Source organism: Gopherus evgoodei, chromosome 3, assembly GCF_007399415.2.
Source record: "Gopherus evgoodei ecotype Sinaloan lineage chromosome 3, rGopEvg1_v1.p, whole genome shotgun sequence".
Taxonomy (NCBI): Eukaryota; Metazoa; Chordata; order Testudines; family Testudinidae; genus Gopherus; species Gopherus evgoodei.
The window spans coordinates 209,818,184-209,838,693 of NC_044324.1; the positions used below are offsets into that span (position 1 = coordinate 209,818,184).

The window sequence follows — 20,510 nt, forward strand, 5'->3', positions numbered from 1 at the left end:
AGAGCTCCACGCTGGGCAAACAGGAAATGAAATTCAAAAGTTCGCGGGGCTTTTCCCTGTCTACTTGGCCAGTGCATCCGAGTTCAGATCGCTTTCCAGAGCGGTCACAATGGTGCACTGTGAAATACTGCCCGGAGGCCAATACCGTCGATTTGCAGCCACACTAACCCTAATCCGACATGGCAATACTGATTTCAGCGCTACTTCTCTCGTTGGGGAGGAGTACGGAAACCGGTTTAAAGAGCCCTTTATATCGATATAAAGGGCCTCGTTGTGTGGACAGGTGCAGGGTTAAATCGGTTTAACGCTGTTAAATTGGGTTTAAACGCGTAGTGTAGACCAGGCCAAACACGGCCACTGGCTGCCTCCCTCCCTGTATTCATCATCCCTCCCATCACCACCTGCCTCCTCAGGCTAGGGAGAGAGCAGCAGCCTGTATAGAGCGGCTTCCATTGTTGGTTGCCTCACTCAGTATCCAATCACTGGTAGAAGTAGCCTTTTCAGGAAGGAGCTCAGAGGAAAAAGCACCAACCCCGCAGAGAAGTGAGGAGAAGCTGCAACACCCGGGGCACTTTAAATGCAGAAACACTCAGGAGGAGGGGAAAGATTGGTGAAATATGCCACAAAGATGCTAGAAGTGGCAACATGCCTCACATCACCCCACTCCTAGAAAACTGTATTGGTAGATAGATGAACAATTAGGGTGGGGGACAGTAATATGCCACAAAGATGCTAGAAGTGGCAACATGCCTCACATCACCCCACTCCTAGAAAACTGTATTGGTAGATAGATGAACAATTAGGGTGGGGGACAGTAATGTGTGAGAAAAGACTGGTGGTGGGCTCCACAGGTTCAGATAAGCATTTTAGGATCTCCTGACCTTTGGAGTTCTCTTATGACTATTTTCATTATTTACATTTATTATGCTTATAGTAGGAATTACCTGCTTTATACACACATTTATTTTTGCAAAGTTGGGTTACCGTGACAAATAAGACTCCACAAATGGATGCAGCATAATCATGCAGTGTTTGAGCACAGATTGTAAGGCTTGGTGGGTTTTGGTTTTTGCCTTCTTTAAGGACAGCTTGAAAACTATCAATTTATAGGCTGGGATAATTAAGATATTCTTCTATAAGAGATCTATTATGGGCCTAGATGTTGTGCTAAATTAGTGGAGTGCCCTTGGAAAATATCTGATCTGTTGTCCATATTTCACATATAGTTACAGGGAATCGCCTGTTTTGACCATAACAGATCTGTGCAAGTCTCAACACTTATTAAATAATTTTGTCATTAACACAAAACAGACACTCCATATATAGCACATAGGAATGTACTGGTTTTGTAGAATAGGTAAGAGGAAATATTTGAGCAAATAGTCATGTTGTGGCCAAAAATAAACTAATTTCTTATTTACTAGTGACTGGTGCAGGGGAACATTGCAAGCTCTAGGGTGAAACATTAACATGTACGTGCTTTGCTGCAATGCTCTATACCTGGAGATGAAAGAGAAGACTGAAGAAGCTCCAACTGGCTCCAAATGTGGTAGCCCAATTATTAAGCAACACAGGAGGATGAGAGCACAACACTCCAGTGCTCCATATACTATACTGGCTCCCCTGACAATTACCCTCAGTGTGCTGGACCCTAGCTATTTCTGTGACTACCACTCTCCCTGAAACCAGACATGACAGATGCAGTGAACAAGAACCCTGCTAGCTTTCTTAGGGGCAGGCCCTCTACTCTGGAAACCTTGCCAGGTATCAGGATGGCCACAGAAGGTATCACCTTTGGAGTAAAATGAAAAACCTTTCCAAAATCGCAACTTTGCTGTGACACAGTAGCATTTAGAACCCTGCCCAGCATTTTAACTAGTACACCTCTCTTACTTAAAAAAAAAAAACACCAAAAACAACTAAACATGTCCTAATGTAATACAAGACAGGATGGAGATTACAGTCCTTCAGATTGATTTCTGCTCAGAAATTAATACATTAGATACATTAATCTTCATAAGGCCAAATGGAAAAAAACCAACAACAGATTTTAAGAAGGTCAAAAAGCAGGAATACTGTTCTCGTACATAAGGTCACTAAATACCACTGGGTAGTTTTTCATCAGTGAAGTTTTGAAGGAAGAAAGAAAAGCAGATACTTTTAGAACAGTAGTGTCCAACTTGTGGCCTTTGAGACTCTAATTATAGCAAATGAGAGAGCAAATTTATATTTGATCATGAACTGAAAATATGTTCACAAGCCATGCCCTGCAATTTTTAAATGCAAGTGTTTAGCTCAGTGCCAACACCATCTTCTTCCCCAATGTCTCTCACCACTTCTGCCGCAGTCTCAAGAGCATCCCTAATGTGAGCCAGCAGTTTTTTCCTGCTCCACTGCACCTTGCTGGCTGCCTAATGCACTGTAAAAGGAGGGAGAAGAGAACAGCACTAGCTGCCCCATTGCTTACTTCTCTGCCAGGCTGTAGAAGGCCCAAGGAGAACAGGGAAGGAGCCTGACTGGCTCTCACTGAGCTTAGGGGAGCTGTTCTTTCCTAAGGGCTCTCCTTCTCCAGTGTCATCAAGGGCACCTCAGGAGAGGGAGAAAAAGAGAAGCGAAGCGGAGATCCAGCAACCAATTATAGCATCCTGATTCTCTGTTCCAGCACCAGTGCAGCTTACAGTGGCCTGAGCAGTGCTCTAACTTCTTCCAGCTAGCAACAGTTCCATACGAGCAATATACTGCCTGGGGATAGCTAGAGTATAGCACAGTCCAGCCATTTCCCCTTCTTGGTCCAAACATGACCTCTTGAACCAGGGGCTGTGGGAAGGGAGGCACAGGAGCTGGCTTAGTAGCTGCGTGCCTGTTGAGGGCTTCCACACACCAGAGGAATCCCAAACGGATGACTTAAAGTGTCCATTAATTTTGGGTGCTCAACTTGAGATACCTATGAGCTGATTTTTCAGAGCGCTAACATTTGTACGGCACTTTATATGTTCGAAGAACAGCTCCCATTGATTTCAGTTGCAGCCGCAAGTGCCTAGGACTTCTGCAAATCAGGCTCCATCCAGATGTCTCAGGTTGGGTACCCAGAAAATGAGGAACACAGTTAGTGGCCTCGGGTGAAAAGCTGGTGTATATACACATACCTAGCATCACGTACAAATTATATAGGAGAGGAAGGGATAGACTCCAAATCTCCAAGATGGCATTCAACTGCCTTAACCAGGAGGCCAACCTCTCCTGCAGTCCTCTGTCTCATTCAATACACACCTTCTACTGTCATTCCCTGAGCACTGTCCATCCTGTGCATTGTAATGAGGAGGGATCTTGTAATTAAAGACTGTGGTATAATGCATGCACACAAAGGGGATGACCTGAGCTTGAACAGACAACTTTAATTATGGCTCTTCCTAGCTTTTGAGTGCTTGACTCTGGAAGCTAAATAACTAACTGTCTTTCAAAAGTAGTTTTTAACTAAGTTTGAAAAAAAATATGAAAAAACAGAAATTACACTATATTGAATTGTATTATTATAAGCAACCAAAAAAATGGAAAGTGTTCAGCAACCTTAACTTTATAGCGCTGCCTAGAAGAATGTAAATTTTGTAATATAATTGTGCGTTTGGTGGGTGCACAAAGTAGGCTTGGAAAGATGCAATAAGGTATGTGTTCTTGATTTTAAAGAAAGACAAAGGTACATTTGTGCCTAACAAATTGACGTGTTTTGTGGGCTTGGAGGGTCTGGGAAAAAAAAAAAAAAAAAAAAAAAAAGTCAGCCTGGTCTTTAGACTTGTTCAGGAATTCTGTCAAATTTAGCAAGACTTTCAGTTATCATCATGTGTTGTAAATACCAGTCCCAAAAGTCAGAATTGCCCAGTTACACAAACAAGTCATGTTTTGACATGTCTGTGTAAAAGTATCTAAATTCAGACTAGCCCAAGGGGAGGGAATTCCAAAACAGGGCTCTAAATTATTTAACTTGGAATTAGAGTTGATAACTATTAGATTATGTCATGCTGGCATAATATCCACCCATCATACGTACCATCCTTTGGATAATGATCTCCTTTAGCATGTTGTTTTCAATATGGCTATTGTAATTTGGGTGCACCATTTAGCAAAACCTGTTACAACCTAACATTTTTATGAAACCTTAGCTATGGAGTCATTACCAGTCCTCCATAATAATCACTTATAACAACTTACTCATCTCCCAATAAGGTTTTAAATAAAAAAAGGGCAGTGGATGAGTTCTCACGTTCTCTCTCAAAGCTGAAGTAATATTTGTAGTGTCCTTAGTAAGAATGTATTTGGGGCAAATGGCACCAACACCTTAATATTACATTAGTTAAATGCACTATTCACAAGCTACACAATTGTTATCTTTATGTTTGAGTTAATTTTTTGTGGGCTGCAGTCATTTGTTAGGGGTGGAAGGTGCGTCTTCTGACATCTTCCCCATTTTCACATTTTTCTTATATTGATTGCCTGGTAATAAACATTTCTTCTCAGAGAAAACTTAACTGATGTCTCTTCCCTACCTCACAAATAAATGAAAAAATATAGGAACACTTGGGATATGATTAATGCTTAGGTACTTCTTGGGCATGGTGTCTGTGTAAAATAAAATAAAAGGAAGTCTTGATTTGACTTATTTCCAAGAAAGCAATTAGATGAACAAACAACATGTTTAGTAATGTATTTTACTGGCAGGATGACTAAGAGTTTAGGAATCTTTATTAATCTATAGCCTAGGAGACAAACATCTCAAATGAAGCAAAATCATGTCAGCTATAAAATCTTTTAAAAAAAAAAGTTAAGTCTTACTGTAGGTACAGTACTTGCAGGCATTTGGCGCACTTTAAAAAAAAAATCTGCGTAGGCACCCTTAATCATCCTCTGATGATTTGCTACAGGGCTATTCTTAGTCTTAAGAAGATCAACCACTATATTATCTGCTGACATTGATAGATTTGTCTATAATGCTGGATAACCAAAACTTTGGACATAGCAAGCAGGTGTGTCTAAAAATTCTGTAGTTTAGGGAATGCAAGCTCAGCTGAAAACAGATGCTCCACAGCCAGATAGACCAATTTTGTCTCCTTAATTAAATTAAAATCCTCAGTAACTAAGGCCCCAATCCTGCAATGTCATATGCCTGAGCAGACCCCTGCATTTGACTATTGAATTCCTGATACGCCATCTGTTTGAACACTAAATAAGACTTTGAACATAATCTCTAACCCAGCAAACTAATCAAATGTGCCTAAATACCCTACCATCTAACAAGACATTTTTTGTTTAAAAACATGTCTGAGGTTTATTTTAGTGTCCTACAGTATCTTTTGTCACACTTCCACGCAGAAACTAAAGCAAAATTTAGAATGCACACGGGGGGTATTATTTTTTTGTACTGTGGTAATATCCAAAGTCCCAATCAGGATCCTGGCTTCATTGTACTAAGCACTGTACAAACAGAAGGAAATCTGGAACAGTTTACAGTCTAGTTTAAGACAAGACACAAGAAATATGCGTAACAAACAGCATGGAGGTGCTAAGAAGAGGGTAACAGTAAAAAGAACACCATTCCATAGGCTGGTGAGCTGTACATCATTATGAGTTCAAAACATTTTTTGATTGTATACATAATTAAAATATACATCAATCCACAATTAAATAGCCCTTCCCCATCTCAGGTGTCTAATCATGCTTCTCTGTACTCCTCTATATCTGTATAGAGCTGCCATTAATGTTATTCAGAGTTACACTCATGCACAAAGAGGAGATGAAACCTCTCTGTTTAACTGAAATAATTATCCAACATCTAATGATTAATTTTAGAAACTTCCTATTATGGTCAGGACCTTATCCTATAAGAAGACCCTGAGTAAAAGGAAAATAGGCAATGTTTGTGAGGAAAAGGAATCAGCAAGTAGATGTTAGGGCACTTGTGCAAGCAGCAGCTACTACTGGCAACAGAAAAGAGTATTGGGTACAGCACAGTGTTTCTCCCATGCCATGTAGAGGTTTGGGTGACTCAATCAGCGAAGCGCACAGACCCGTTGGCCATTGTACTTACATCTCCCTGGACCATTCATATTTTCTTGTTCTCTCTGTATGAATCTTTGGCGACCTGGGGCAGTGTGTCACACCATGGCACACAAGGGAGTATAGAGTTCTCATTGTGACTACATCTACACTTATGGCAATGCATAGAATACCGGCAATAGACATGTAGCTACATGCCCCAGAGAAAGGCAGGCTGTGTCCACACTTATCACTGCAGTGTGTAGCTACACACATAGCAAGGGAAAGCTCCACCTGCACGTGAGGAGGCAGAAAGACGCTAAAATTAGCACCATAGACATGGCTTGGCCATGTGTAGGATATATACCCTGGGAGTTCAGGCACATATGACACTTGACTAATCTAAACCATGCCTCACCGTTTACACTACTACCCTGTGCTACTTGGGCATGCGTTGTCTGTATTCTACATGCTACCATAAGTGTAGAAGTAACCCTCTCTACTACCTGTGCCCTCTTGTAGTGCAAACAAGGTGGTGGTTCTACTTTTGGGTTTTGCTACCCCTGCATCTATATTTGTTTGTGTTTTTTGGAACTGGGAGAACAGGATTTACCCCAGGATTAGAAAACATTATTTACTACATAAAAAAATACACAAAGAAATAGCAGAAGAAGTGTTTAGAAATGCCTGTGACAATTTCAGTGTCAATGTAATTTCCCAACTGAGGCCTAGTCTGCAGATAAAATATTCAACTGAAAGAATCTACTTTGAAACTTTCTGATTTCCAGGGCTGCATAGCGGCAAAAACAGTCTCTTACTCCTACTTTATATCCTGCTATTGCAAAGGTGGCAGCTTCCTTATTAATGTTTTTATTATGTTTAAGACTTTTGTTTTTGTTACTTTTAAGAGTGATTCTTCTGATTTTTCTTTCAGACGTGTCTGACGAAGTGGGTATTCACCCATGAAAGCTTATGCTCCAATATATCTGTTAGTCTGTAGGGTGCCACAGGACTCTTTCTTGTTTTTTACAGATCCAGACTAACATGGCTACCCCCTTGATACTTTTCTTACTGATTAGATCTAGAAATTAATAACTTATAATTGTTAATTATTATTAAGCTGCATACTGTGTACTTGCTGCTACATACATACCTAAAATGACACTGGAGTCTTTCTATAAATGTGTCTCAATGGTAAGAGAGGAAGCATTTTAGGGCCAAATTCAATAATATAAACATCCATTTTTGTCTTAATAAATCAAACAGCCAACTGCACTTTTTACTGAAGTTGGGTATCACTAAGCAGCACTAACCTTAGAAGACTTCCTTCGGCTTCTTCTTGTCCAAACCACCACCAGTTTATCTGGTTGCCTGTTGAAGAACACACAAAAAACAATTTAATTTATAGTAACTCCATTAAATAAATGGTTGACCATAAAAATTACATCCTCAGGGAACAAACTATATTTACATAGAGCATTATTTTAAAAGCACTCAAGTTTAGTCATTTAACAGGAAAAAAAATTCTGTGCTTACAGCAATCAGTACAGCAACATCAATCCGCATATTCTGCTCTCCCTGAATGCATACAGCTCCCAAAGGCAAAGCAGAGTAAAGAACTGCTCTGTAGATCAGCAAACAGGATCCTGTCCATAGTTTGCTTTTGAAAGTCTAGCTTCATTAAGTGCAAGCCTTTGAAGCCAATCAGCACACAAAATAAACACAAGCACAAAATCCAGTTGGATTCCTAATCAGACGGTATTTAAAGAGGATGTGTGCAGAGGGGGAACAACTGCAATCATGGCTTTTTTATTTAATAATATATTTATATTTTTATACATATATATATTTAAACCAAAAGCTTGAAAGAGCTTTTCCAAAAAAGTACCTTCCTACGCAATTACCTTAGAAATATCAAGAGCATCGAGTATTGTATTCCCTGATTTCGCTTGAGGTCTTCTTGAGGGATCAGATACTGTATAAAGAACGGGATCTTTCTCTGCTCTTAATTGAAGAGACAAACTGTTGAATCTTTAATAAAGAGATCTCTCCTGACATCGTTTGTCAGGCACTTGCAGTTGTTAGCATCTATTAAGTTCAACAAAAAAAAATTAAAAAGTGAAAGGGAAAGTGATTTTTATTCACAATTTCTCAAGTGTTACTTCCCTGCTAATTGCTACAACCCTACTTGCTCTTGAGTTGTCCAAAAAGCCTTACAGGGAAATCAGGGTAGACAAACACCAGAAATTTCTAAAAGAAACAACTTCTCTCCCCTCGTTATTTTTAAAGGTCAGGTGTTCTTTATAAATACAAAAAAGGGGGTGGGGATTATCTCTAAAAGAGGAACGTTTCCCAATATGAGGCAATCAAAACACTCAGTAAATGAGGTTAAAATAAGGACAATACTGCACACTGAACATTTTAAATTGGTGTTATTGAACGACAATTCTCAGACCATTTTCTTGTTGAATTTATAACACTTAATAACACTCCAATAATTTTTTAAGTGAAAACCAACCATATTTGTAGTAAAAAGAGGTCCCTATGAATTAGTTACAACATTTATGTACTTCCTCCTCAAACTGTTAGTAATTTCTGCAAGCTACAATAAGAACATAAGAACAGCCATACTGGGTCAGACCAATGGTCCATCTAACCAGAATCCTGTCTTCCAACAGTGGCCAATGCCAGATGCTTAAGAAGGAAATGAACAATTATCCAGTGATAAATCCCGTGTCGTCCATTTTGTGCTTCCAGCAGTTAGAGGCTTGGGACACCAAAATATAGGACTGCATCCCTGATCATCTTGGCTAATGGCCATTGATGGACCTATTTGCCATGAATTTATTTAATTCTTTTTTGAACCCACCTATACTTTTGACCTTCACAACATCCCATGGCAACGAGTTCCAGAAGCTGACTATGTGTTGTGTGAAGTAGTACTTCCTTTTGTTGGTTTAAAACCTGCTGCCTATTAATTTTATTGGCTGATCACTGATTCTTGTTTATGTGAAGGGGTAAATAACACTTCCTTATTCACTTTCTCCACATCATTCATGATTTTATAGGCCTCTATTATATTCCCCCTTAGTCATCTCTTTTCCAAACTGAAAGCTCCCAGTCTTATTAATCTATCCTCATCTCCGATAACCCTAATCATTTTGTTGGCCTCCTCTGTACCTTTTCCAATTTTAATATATATCTTTTTTGAGATATGTACACAATAATCAAGGTGTGGGTGAACCATGGATTTATATTGTGGCATTGTGATATTTATCTATCCTTTCCCCAATGGTTCATACCATTGTGTTTGCTTTGATTGCCGCTGCACATTGCGCGAATGTTTCCAAGATCTCTTTCTTGAGTGGCAACAGCTAATTTAGACCCCATCATTTTGTATGTGTAGTTGGGATTATGTTTTCCAATGTGCATTTATCAACACTGAATTTCATTGGCCATTTTGTTGCCCAGTTTTGTGAGATCCTTTTGTATTTCTTTGCTGTTTGCTTTGGAGTTAACTATCTTGAGTAATTTCGTATCATCTGCAAATTTTGCCACTTCACCTTTTTGCCAGATCATTTATGAATATGTTGAAGAGCACTACAGATCCCTGGTGGACACCGTGATTTACCTCTCTCCATTCTGAAAACTGATCATTTCTTCCTATCCTTTGTTTTCTGTATTTTAACCAGTTACTGATCTATGAGAAGGACCTTCCCTCTTACCCACTTCTGCTTATTTTGCTTAAGAGCCTTTGGTGAGGGACCTTGCCAAAGGCTCTCTCAAAGTCCAAATACACTATATTCACTGGATCACCTTTATCCATGTTAGTTGGCCATCTCAAAGAATTCTAATAGATTGGTAAAGCATGTTACCCCTTTACAAAAGCTATGTTGACTCTTCCCCAACAAATCACATGCATCTATGTGTCCGATAGAACAATAAAGAGCAGAATTTTCAACTAATTTGCCTGGTACTGACATTAAGCTTACTGGCCTGTAATTGCCAAGATTGCCTCTGGAAACTTTTTTTAAAAATTGGTGTCACATTAGTTATCCTCCAGTCATCTGGTTCAGAAGCTGATTTAAGTGATAGGTTACATACCACACTTAGTAGTTCTGCAATTTCCTATTACAGTTCCTTCAGAATGCTTGGGTGATTATCTCCTGGTTCTGGTGACTAATTACCGTTTAATTTACCCATTTGTTCCAAAACCTCCTCTACTGACATGTCAATCTGGGAGAGTTCCTCAGATTTGTCACCTATAAAGAATAGCTCAGGTGTGGGAATCTCCCTCACATCCTCTGCAGTGAATCATAGAATACTAGGGTTGGAAGGGACCTCAAGAGGTCATCTAGTCCAACCCCCTGCTTAAAGCAGGACCAACCCCTAGATTTTTACCCCGGTTCCCCAAATGGCCCCCTCAAGGATTGAACTCTCAACCCTGGGCTTAGCAGACCAATGCTCAAACCGCTGAGCTATCCCTTCCCCCACCCAGAATTCATCAGGATACTCACAAAGCTCTCCACACCCCCTGGATTATTTTTTTTTTAAATTGGCCCTTTTCAAATGTGAAGACCGATGCAAAGAATTCATTTAGCTTCTCCACCCAGAATTTACATTTAAATCCCACTAAGGCAAAACTACCACTAAACACACAGCTAAAAGCTGTTTCCCCTACTTTTGTAGCCAGATCAGAATCTGGCCCTCATTCTCTATCCCCATTGAACCCAGTTGCCTTACAGCAGCGGTGGGCAACCTGCGGGCTGCACGCAGCCCATCATGGTAATCTGCTGGCAGGTCGCAAGACAGTTTGTTTAAATTGGCATGGCTGCCCACAGCTCCTAGTGGCTGCGGTTCACCATTCCTGGCCAACGGGAGCTGCGGGAAGCATCGTCCAGCATGTCCCTGCAGCCTGCACTGCTTCCTGCAGCTCCCATTGGTCAGGAACAGTGAACCGTGGCCACTGGGAGCTGTGAGCAGCCATGCCAGCAGACAGTCAATGTAAATAAACTGTCTCTCAGCCCGCCAGCGGATTACCCTGACGGGCCACCGATTGCCCGCCACTGCCTTACAGACCCTGTGATCTTTCAACTTGGTGTAAAGTGATCAACAAAACTACTCAAGATGCATTTTCAACTTCTAAATTTCTGCCTCTTTGAGGGATACAAATAATTGGCTGGCATGCTCTTCAGCTTTCTCTAAAATCTTATTTGGTGGCAGGGACAGCCTGTTCAACGTTGAAAAACCCTTGCTCACTTGCTATTAAGCACATTATGCTCTCACTCGCCTGCATAACTCCCATTAATGCTAATGGAAATTGTTTGTGCACCATTAGAAGCAAAAATATACCTTAAGTGATTTCCTTGATGCAATCCAGGAATCCAATCCCATGTCTAAAATAAATGCTCTTATTTCACTTTGTATATTTAAGTTGACTGAGCCTCATTTCAAAAAAAATAGCTTGTGAGACAAATCCAATTTAACCTCAATAGGCCCAATCCTGAGCTAGTCTCTGGGGACCAAGTAGTGCCAAAGGCAGCAGAAATGCTTTTTCTGCAGTGCTTGAGGTCAACTCAGAGAATACCCCACACAGAGGAGCTCTGCATGCCCATGCACCACACAAAATGTGAACTTCACAGTGGGAAAAAGCAAGAGAATGCTAACAGGGACTGCACAGATCCACACTCTTCTCCCTTTCCACCAAAAAAGGAGCAGCAGCTAAGCAGCAGGCCACTTCCACTAATCCCTCTCAGCCTAATCTAAGCATTAGATGGCAGCACGCTGGCAGCACTGGTGCTCCAGGTAGGGATAGCCTGTTATGTTGTGTTAATTCACATCTCCCTGCAAACAGTCCTTTCACTTTGCTTTGCTTCTTGCATCAGGTTTGTATTCATAGCCCCAAAAGTTTTCAACATGGGGGCGGGGGGAGAAACAGATCTAAAAACCAAGGATATTAAATAAAAAGAGAAAGAAGAAACACCTTATCCAGGCAATACCGCCACTTAAATATTTTCACCATTTAGTAACCGAGCAGACTCTCCTCTCTGAAAATAATTTGTTTTCTTTTGTACTGATATTCAAATATGACAGGTTTGCCTAGTGGCATGGAAGAAATTCTTAAAGGCACAAATGGGAGTTTGGTGCCCATTTCCCATTCAAAATCTCTCCCTTGTGTTTACGGTGACCAGATTTTCAAAGGAAAAACCAGGACACCTGTCATGACGGCACACAGAAGTTGGGGCCAGAGAGGCATTCACCAGTGAGTTGGCAATTAGGTGAGGGAGAGAGGAAAAGTGTGCCTACTTCTCTCTCTCTCCTCTTCAGCCAAGCAACACCTCCACGGCTCCTTCCTCACTACACAGTGGATTTGATGCGGGGGAGGCAGGAGGGAGGTGGAAAGGAAAAGAAAGAAGGCTGGCGGCTTGAAAAATCATGTGTAGGGGATGCTGTCTGGGAGGCCTCAGAATTCACAAAATCCTGGGCAAAACACTCCTTTTGTAAACCTGACAGAAATACTGCAATCAGTCAGGAAAACCTCAACATTCCTGTTTTTCAGAGACATGGTCACTATTCTCACTGCAGCATGAACTCCTCTATGTTTACAGTCACATGGAGTTATGAAAGTGAGTCTGTAAAGTAAAAGGACAAGAGTTTGTGTGTGAGAGGAGAAGGGGAAACGAGGGAAAGTATCAGGCTCTTGACAGAGATGCAGATGACCTCTCCACTTCCAAGAACAATACCGAATCTTACTGGGTGTTTTAAGAGCTTGTCTACACTTTAAAGTTATATCAAATTATGTTTTTCTGTGTTAACTAATCAGGAACAACTGCTCTGAGCACACACAGGGAATCTATACTGTTTAATTATGCTGACTTAAGAGTCTTAAATTTTGATTCATTGTACTCACATAGCGATGCATTTTCTCCACAGCATCCTGGGCAGGCATCCCATGATGCAAAGTTCATCCACTATGCTATATGCATTCTGGGATTTTTCTCACTGCACATTGTGGGATACCAGCTAGAAGCCACTGGAATTCTTGGAGTTGGGAGACAAATGAAAAAATTCCATGATTCCTCCCCTTTCATCACAATATACATCTGGCTACTGTGACCCAGCACCATTTTCAAACTGAAGGCAGGCAGCATGGAGGAAACACTGCTGAGCACTGCAATGCTGAGTCATTAATAGACAGAGGCTTCTGCACGTCTATGGGCAGTCATGCAGCCAGATAGCTTTGGATGACTTGAGAGAGAGCCACGGGGATGCCACAGCAATACAGGCACAAGAGAAGAACGACATTGAACAGTTACTTCTGCATGAACTTTTCCTGAGGCAGTTTCACTGGGTAAGCCACCGCTTCTGGACTCAGTCAGCTAGCACAGACTGATGGGACGGTATAGCACTGCTGACCTGGGATGACCAGCTGTGGCAGCAGAACTTCAGGATGACAAAGACACTGCCCTACAGATCTGGGCAGAGCTCACCCCAAGCTGCAGTGGTGGAACAGCTACATGAGAACTCCCTTCAGTGTGGAGAAGCTATTGCTAACTGAAAACTCCCATCTGTTACAGTCAGTAGCTAACCAGTCTGGTGTTTTCAGATCAACTGTCAGGAAGATTGTCATGCAAGGGTGTGCTACTATCAGGAAAGTGCTGTTCCCAGGGTCATAAAGCCTGTCAATGCACAGGACGTTATTGATGGATTTTCACAATTGCAGTCCCCAAATTGTATTGGTGCCATTGATGGGACTCATGTGTCTATTCTTTGCCCCCGCACCCCCCAAGACTCAGAATTCATCAACGAAAACGAGTATTTTTCTTCATGGCGCCATGAGGCCTGGCTGACCACCCTGGATGGGTCACTATTATTAACCTGGGGTGGTCAGAACAGGTTCATGATGCCAGGATCTTTAAAAACACTGGTCTGTTTTCTGCCATGAAAAACGGAACTTTTGCTCCCACGGTGGACATTAATGGTGTTGTAGTTCCTCCTGTCATTCTGGGACACCACCTTACCCTTTGCTTCCCTGTTTTATGAAGTCTTTTACTGGATACTTGGCTAGGCAAAAGGACTTGTTTAGCTATCCTCTGAGTAACTAGAAGGACAATAGAATTTGCACTTGGAAGACTGAAGGGTAGGTGGAGATGCCTCATGACAAGGTTGGTGGTTAGTGAGCAATGTCTGCCTCACATGATAGCTGCTTAGGGTAGTATACAGAACCTCTGTGGCAGCAAGAGGGAGTGTGTTTCACCCATGGGTGTCAGGAGAAGATGGACAGATTTAACACACTATGAATACCTAGAGGGGCAGCCTCTCCTAAATGCTGCAATTGGTTAGAGACACAGGATCAGGGGTGCTTCAGCCTCGAAGTAGGCACCCAGAATATTGTTGGAAAACCATACATGCTTTTGCATTAGGATTTCATTATGCTTTTATGACATTTTTCAACTGATTTCTTGACATGTTTAATGCTTGGTGTAAGGATGTCTTTATGCTTTGAGTAACAATTTTATGAACATTTTAATAAATAATAAACCAAGTAGTAAATAAGAAAAAATTTACTGAACGTAAGACAGTGCAAAGTGAAAAGAAGTGCAAAATTACAAACCAATAAAGTGCAGAGTGAACACATTTGCACTGATAAGATCACAAATTTGTGTACGTCGGGGAAGAGAATGTCAGAAATGTCCTCTGGGTCTTTGGGTATGGAATGGCGATAGAAGGGCCTGTTGCTTGCAGTTGTGGGAATTAAAGGAGGTCTCTCCTAGTATCCACTGTTCTTCTTGTCTTGTGGTTTGCATTGGTGAGGGAAGGGCCTGTTTCTTGGAATTGCTCCCAGTACACAGCACTCTCAAAAGGCTTCAGGACATTGCTAAGTTGCGGTACAGTTCGTGAACACAGTGCCACGGTCTCCAGAAGGCCTGCCTGCTTCTGCATCATCTACAGAAGTCCTTTGCTTTGTCAATGTGTTCCCTTTACAGCCTCTCAGACTATTCCCAGTCCTTCTCTCTCTCCTTTGCATCATGCAGAAGGAAATCTTCCCTTCATTTTTCTGTCTTCTTATCCCTCTCCTGTGATGTGGCCATGAGGCCACCAACCAAGTCATCCCTTGTTTTCTCTCTCTTTCCCTCAAGATTTACCAATTGTTCTGTCACTGACAACAGTTGTGTCCATGGAGGATGAAGAATGTCAGGAGTTATGGGGGGAGGGGAGAACAGGACGACGACAGAGAAACAGCACCAGTAGTTATTATCCCAATTCTAGTCTTCATGACAATAAAGATAAAATTTTGCTTTTTCTGCAACATAGGAATTCAGGCTCTTCCGAGTGTGGTGAGCCTGTAAATGGTAAGACACTTTCCAACTGTCTTCCCTCTTCATACAGGGGCCCTGTACATGGACTGGTACAGTTGGTGGGGTTGGAGAGGCAGAAGGGGGCAATTACATGTGTACTTCTTCAGGCTGTCCTTACACTGTAAATGTTACCCTGAAGTGTGTTCCCAAAAGACAGAGAGATGGCGAGAGGCCCCTAACTCACATCAGTCCAACAGGGAAGCACCCTGATAGTAGCCGGGAACAGAGTTGTTTAAATCCCCCTGTACAACTATATTGTAATATAGCACATAATACTTACTGGAAGAAGTCCCCTCCCCAGTACTGGGCCTCCATCTGGGATTTGGGAGTCTCTGACACTGTCCTGCCTCATCATTTTGCAGGTTGAAGAGATCCTTGCAGTCCACAGCAATCTCTTTCTGCTTGAAGTCCTGGGTCAGCATCTCCAGAGGTGTCCTTGGTGAGATCCACAACATGCTGTTGTTCAGTGGTAGCCTCTTTTGAAAAAAATATGGTCCAGATCCTTATAGCGGGCACAGACCATGCAAGCTTTCCAAGAGGTCCTGTTTTTGTCCCCGATATTTTTACAACCCTGCCAGAGCTCCCTTCCTTTGTTGCACCGTTGGATTGGATCCAGGAGTGAGCACACTGATTAATTTGTTTCTATGTGCTCTCATGTATCTTAGCATTCCAGTGACTGTTGTTCAGGTGAGATGGACTGTCTCCTCTCTCTCCACTCCCCAGAGGGCAAGGAAGTTCATGACCTCAGTACTAGACTGCCTAGAAGCACGGGGATTTGCCGCTATAAGTGAGATGCGACTCCTGGTGTGTGAACTTGCCAATAGCTGGAATCACAAAGTGCCACATCTGTTTGCATGCCAGCATAAAACAGGGAGGAGACAACCAATCAAGATGGCCCAGGAGCGAGAAAGGGCACACAGATAAATAGATACTCTTACTCACGTGGACAGCAAAGCAATATGTGATAGCAGTGAAAGGACTCACAGAGTCAGAACAGTTGATTTGAAATGGGGATGTGTCCACACCTACCTTCTTGTAGCAAAACTCATCCCAAATGCCAGTAAATTCAATTCCAAAGTGGATTATTTAACTCAGGACAAGGCACCGAATGATTCAAACCAAACACTATGTATGGACACAAGGCAATTTATCCTAAAAAAACGCAAGTTAACCCAAACCAGCTTTTAAATGTAGACAAACCTCAAGTTTCAAATTAGCAAATCCTATGAAGTTTGTTCAGATCCTGAATGGTCAGGGACTGGCAATAGCACATAGGCAGCTTATCTTCCATGATACTGATTTGAATGTGGCCAGGTTGGTAATTACCTTTATATTTGATTTTTTTTTTAAAACTACTTCATTGTTTGGTGGCCTATATGTAAATAAAACAAAAAAAAGCTGGTGACGTCAGTCCAATTCCTACGTGGATTGGTGTCTATTAACGTTATCAATTAATTGCAGTAAAGACCTGCGATTTAACTGAAAACAAAATTAACATGGTCATATTTTTAAAATGGCATTAATCGCATACCTCTGGGCGGCGAGGGAGGAATCGGCTGCAGAGTGACCTGACAAGTGTCTGGTAAGGCGTAGTTACCCAATCCGCCACCAGAGAGTGGGAAGAAGAGAGGAAGTGGCTCCCGTCCCAGCTCTGGCGCAGAGGTAGGGATCCTGACCCCACCATGCCCCATTGCCCCCAGCAAGCCCCTCATTCCAGGTATTGACACCTCCCCGTGTGCCGTGCTCCATTGTCCTTAGTTGGCCCCTCATTCCAGGGACTGACCTCTGCCCCCACACCATGCCTCATTGCCCCCAGCCAGCCCCTCACTCAGGGGACGGTCCCCTCCATCCCCCACACTGTGCTCATTGCCCCTGACCGGCCCCTCGCTCTGGGGACTGACCCCCTCCCTCGCACCAAAGATCACAGGTAGTAGTTTTACTAGTTTTCATAGCTTATTGTGGTTTGCTAAAAATTTTACATATACAGAAGTCATGTAGTTCAAACTAAGGGTTTTCATAGCAGCTGTGATGCCCTTTATGATTACGTAATATTACCACCATATCAAATGGTCAAAGAAAAAGCAAATACAGTAAACCAATCCAAGAATACAGATTGAGTAGAAAGTTAAAGCATATATGACAGTGGCATCTAATCAAGCTATTTGTCTAGTCTAGGTTCGCTCAGAGCATGCCCATGTGATGACTCCAGTAGAATTATATTGCAGTTATAGTTCATAATTCAGTTCTTCTGTTCTTAATATGCCATCCCTCCAGGGACTTTTTCTTTTGTAAGAGAGAACTGCCCTTGCAAGGGAATGGACTAAATGACCAAACAGGGGGTCCTTTATATTTTATGTTGTTCTGACTGTAAGTGTATTTGATACCATATCTTTGCTGGATTAACAGATTTTAAAGTAGAAGGATAATTTACCAGTTTTCTCCTTATAATACTTGAGTCACACTTAATTGCTTTAGAGACGCAAGACATTTCTGATGAGATAGTTCACAATTAATCTTAATATCTTCCAAACTAGAGATTTTTCTCATCCCTGAGAAGACATGATAACACATTTGAAACACAGTTTTCCTATATGCATCTTATAATCATGGCAGTATATGAATTAATTTCACAACAGGAAATATATACTTTTATATTAAATATTTTAAATGATGAATTGTGATATGCTGCACATTAGCAAAGAAATCTGCAATTTATACACTACATTTATTACCATATATCAGATATTGGCTTCTCAAATTACAGAATTTCAAGGGCCCGTTCATCTGAAGGGATCCCACCTACCTCAATAAAAAGTTTAACAGGAGTTAAAAGGAGTTTAATCACACTGTTTAACAGTGCAATTAAAACTGTGATGAATTTCAATTAATTTTTTTAATCTCGCAATTAATCGTGATTCTTTTTTTTTAATTGCTTGACAGCCCCAATGTTTATATCTCAAAAAATCACCAAAACTGGCCCCAATTGTTACCCTTGTATACAGTCTCAGCAGAGGCTCCAAGGAACTATTGTGGAAACTGGACTACCCATTCGGTACATAGAGAGTTGAACAACACTGGAGGGGCAGAATGCGAAATGTTTGCTCTGCTACTCTATTGCCAGAGCTGTACCAGTTCTGTAACTAGCGAGTGGACTTTGTTTCCAAGGCTTTTAATCCTTAAAGGGGAACCACATCCCGACCTACTGAGACAGAAGACTGGAGGGTCACCACAACTGGAGTTAGATAGGAAATATAAAGAAAAAGAGGTGGGGGGGAGGGTAGAGGAGCTCCTAGAGGAACCATTTCCTTGCAAAAAAACTTTCCTTAATTTACTGTGGGTCTGGTTAAAAAAAAAAATAAGAGGAACTTCCATGCTATGGGCCACGACTCCCCAGTTTTAAAACTAGCTCTCCACACAGGAACAAGTTCACATACACAGCCTATAGTGCCCCCTCTCCGACAACCTGTACACGTGCTTTTCTCCATCAATACATCTCTGATGAGCCTAAAAAACAAGCCCAATTAATATTTAATCAACAAATACAGATTCAGTGTTAACATTGAGGTTTGAGTCCTAGGAAACAATAACTGATTATTCAATTTGCTTTTTATAGAGAAATATTTTCTAATGTAGATGCCATCTCCCCCTTAAACCATAAAACTAGTTGTCCATTAACCAACGGTAAAAAGCAAACAAAACCCTTCCAAAGCATCAGCTGCAAGATTACAGAACCATTGCTCTGTGTAAACTGAGAGAAATGATTCAACTATCTGGATAAAATATACTACAGTACAAGCTGAACAAACAATTTAAAAATACTATCAATTATAAAAATATTAAATTTCCCATGCTTCATGTTGTGCTGTTCAGTCACCTAAAAGCCATTTGTTATGAAAAGAACAAAATAAATAGCTATTTAACAAGAGTCAATGTGTTTCAAACTACAGCACTTAAACAACCTAATACAGGAAGAAGGCTTGGTGGGGACAGCTTTCCTTAGTTTACAGGAGACAAATTGTCAACCTCTAGAACCCTAGTTCAAATTCAGCTTAGATCAGAAGCTACTAAACATAATTACCATCTTACGGCCAATAGGTGGCTGACATGAAAAGTGTTGAGGTGGTCTCAGTCCAGTTCCTTGCAGACATGTGTCAGCATCATACACAAAAACCTTCCATAATTGGCACTGATTAATACCGAGACGGTCAGACCAAACAGGGAAGACATGGAGACACAGCTCTATACTTGTGGTAGGTCACAGACAACGTGCAGCAGTTAGTTCTGTTCAAATAAGAGAAGATGCTGGTCACGCAGATTTGAAGTACTGCTGCCCCAGTTCTATGCCTTTGCCCTTGCTTCCCCACATTCCTTCACACTCAGTGGTCTGAGTTAAGCTACAGCTTTGCTTGTCTTTAGGGATGAGGAAGCATTGAATTTTACTTGCACTGCCATGACCCCATGCCAAATAGTTGCTCAGATCTCTGGGTTTTAAAATCGTGAACCTTAGTGAAAGGCTAAAGCTGGAGCATACCTAAATCTAACAAAATTAATTGGATGTTCTTTGCTCTTGTTTCACTCCACCCAGAGCCACAGAACCTCACAGATAAAGGCAGATCACTAGAGTTGGAGTAGGGAGCGGAAGCTGCAGGAGACCGGGAATAAGCAGACCTCAGGTATAAACATGTGTGACAGCCAGGGGACCAGACTCATAAGTGGGGAGGAAGCCAGCTAGGCCCCATGTACTGTATCTTGTAAAGCCCAGGACAAACCATTTGTAAGTGTCCACTGCTCATGCAGTTTCTATTAAGAAGCTGTAGGCTCTGCAGAGGATTTGTGCTTTCACACTCTGTACCCTCAAATTTTTAGTGTTGCAAATCAGAAGTGAAAGATATTTAGCACTAAAGCTTTTGTGAATAAGGATTTTACAATTTCAAAGTCTGTGGCCAAGAACAAAGCTTTCACAGTGCCTTAAATTTTCTTAGAAAATTATTATTAATCTGTGTTTTTAAATAATTCTAACCCAGCCCTGCTTTTCCTGTTGAATGAAAGATATGACTACAGCTTTTTCCTTCTCTCCTTAAAGCAACTGATTTTATATTACACGTATTACAGCCACCCAAGAGC

General features: G+C 41.4%; 1 protein-coding gene across 8 annotated transcripts in view; it reads right to left on the minus strand.

Annotated features, from left to right (window-relative positions):
* The window catches only part of EHBP1 (EH domain binding protein 1), a 321,196-nt gene that overhangs the window by 255,202 nt on the left and 45,484 nt on the right, over positions 1-20,510 (minus strand). For all 8 annotated transcript variants that reach the window (XM_030557932.1, XM_030557930.1, XM_030557937.1 and 5 more), the window contains exon 3: positions 7,341-7,398. In XM_030557932.1, the coding sequence (XP_030413792.1) occupies positions 7,341-7,398 (58 nt within the window). The remainder of the gene's footprint in view (positions 1-7,340; positions 7,399-20,510) is intronic.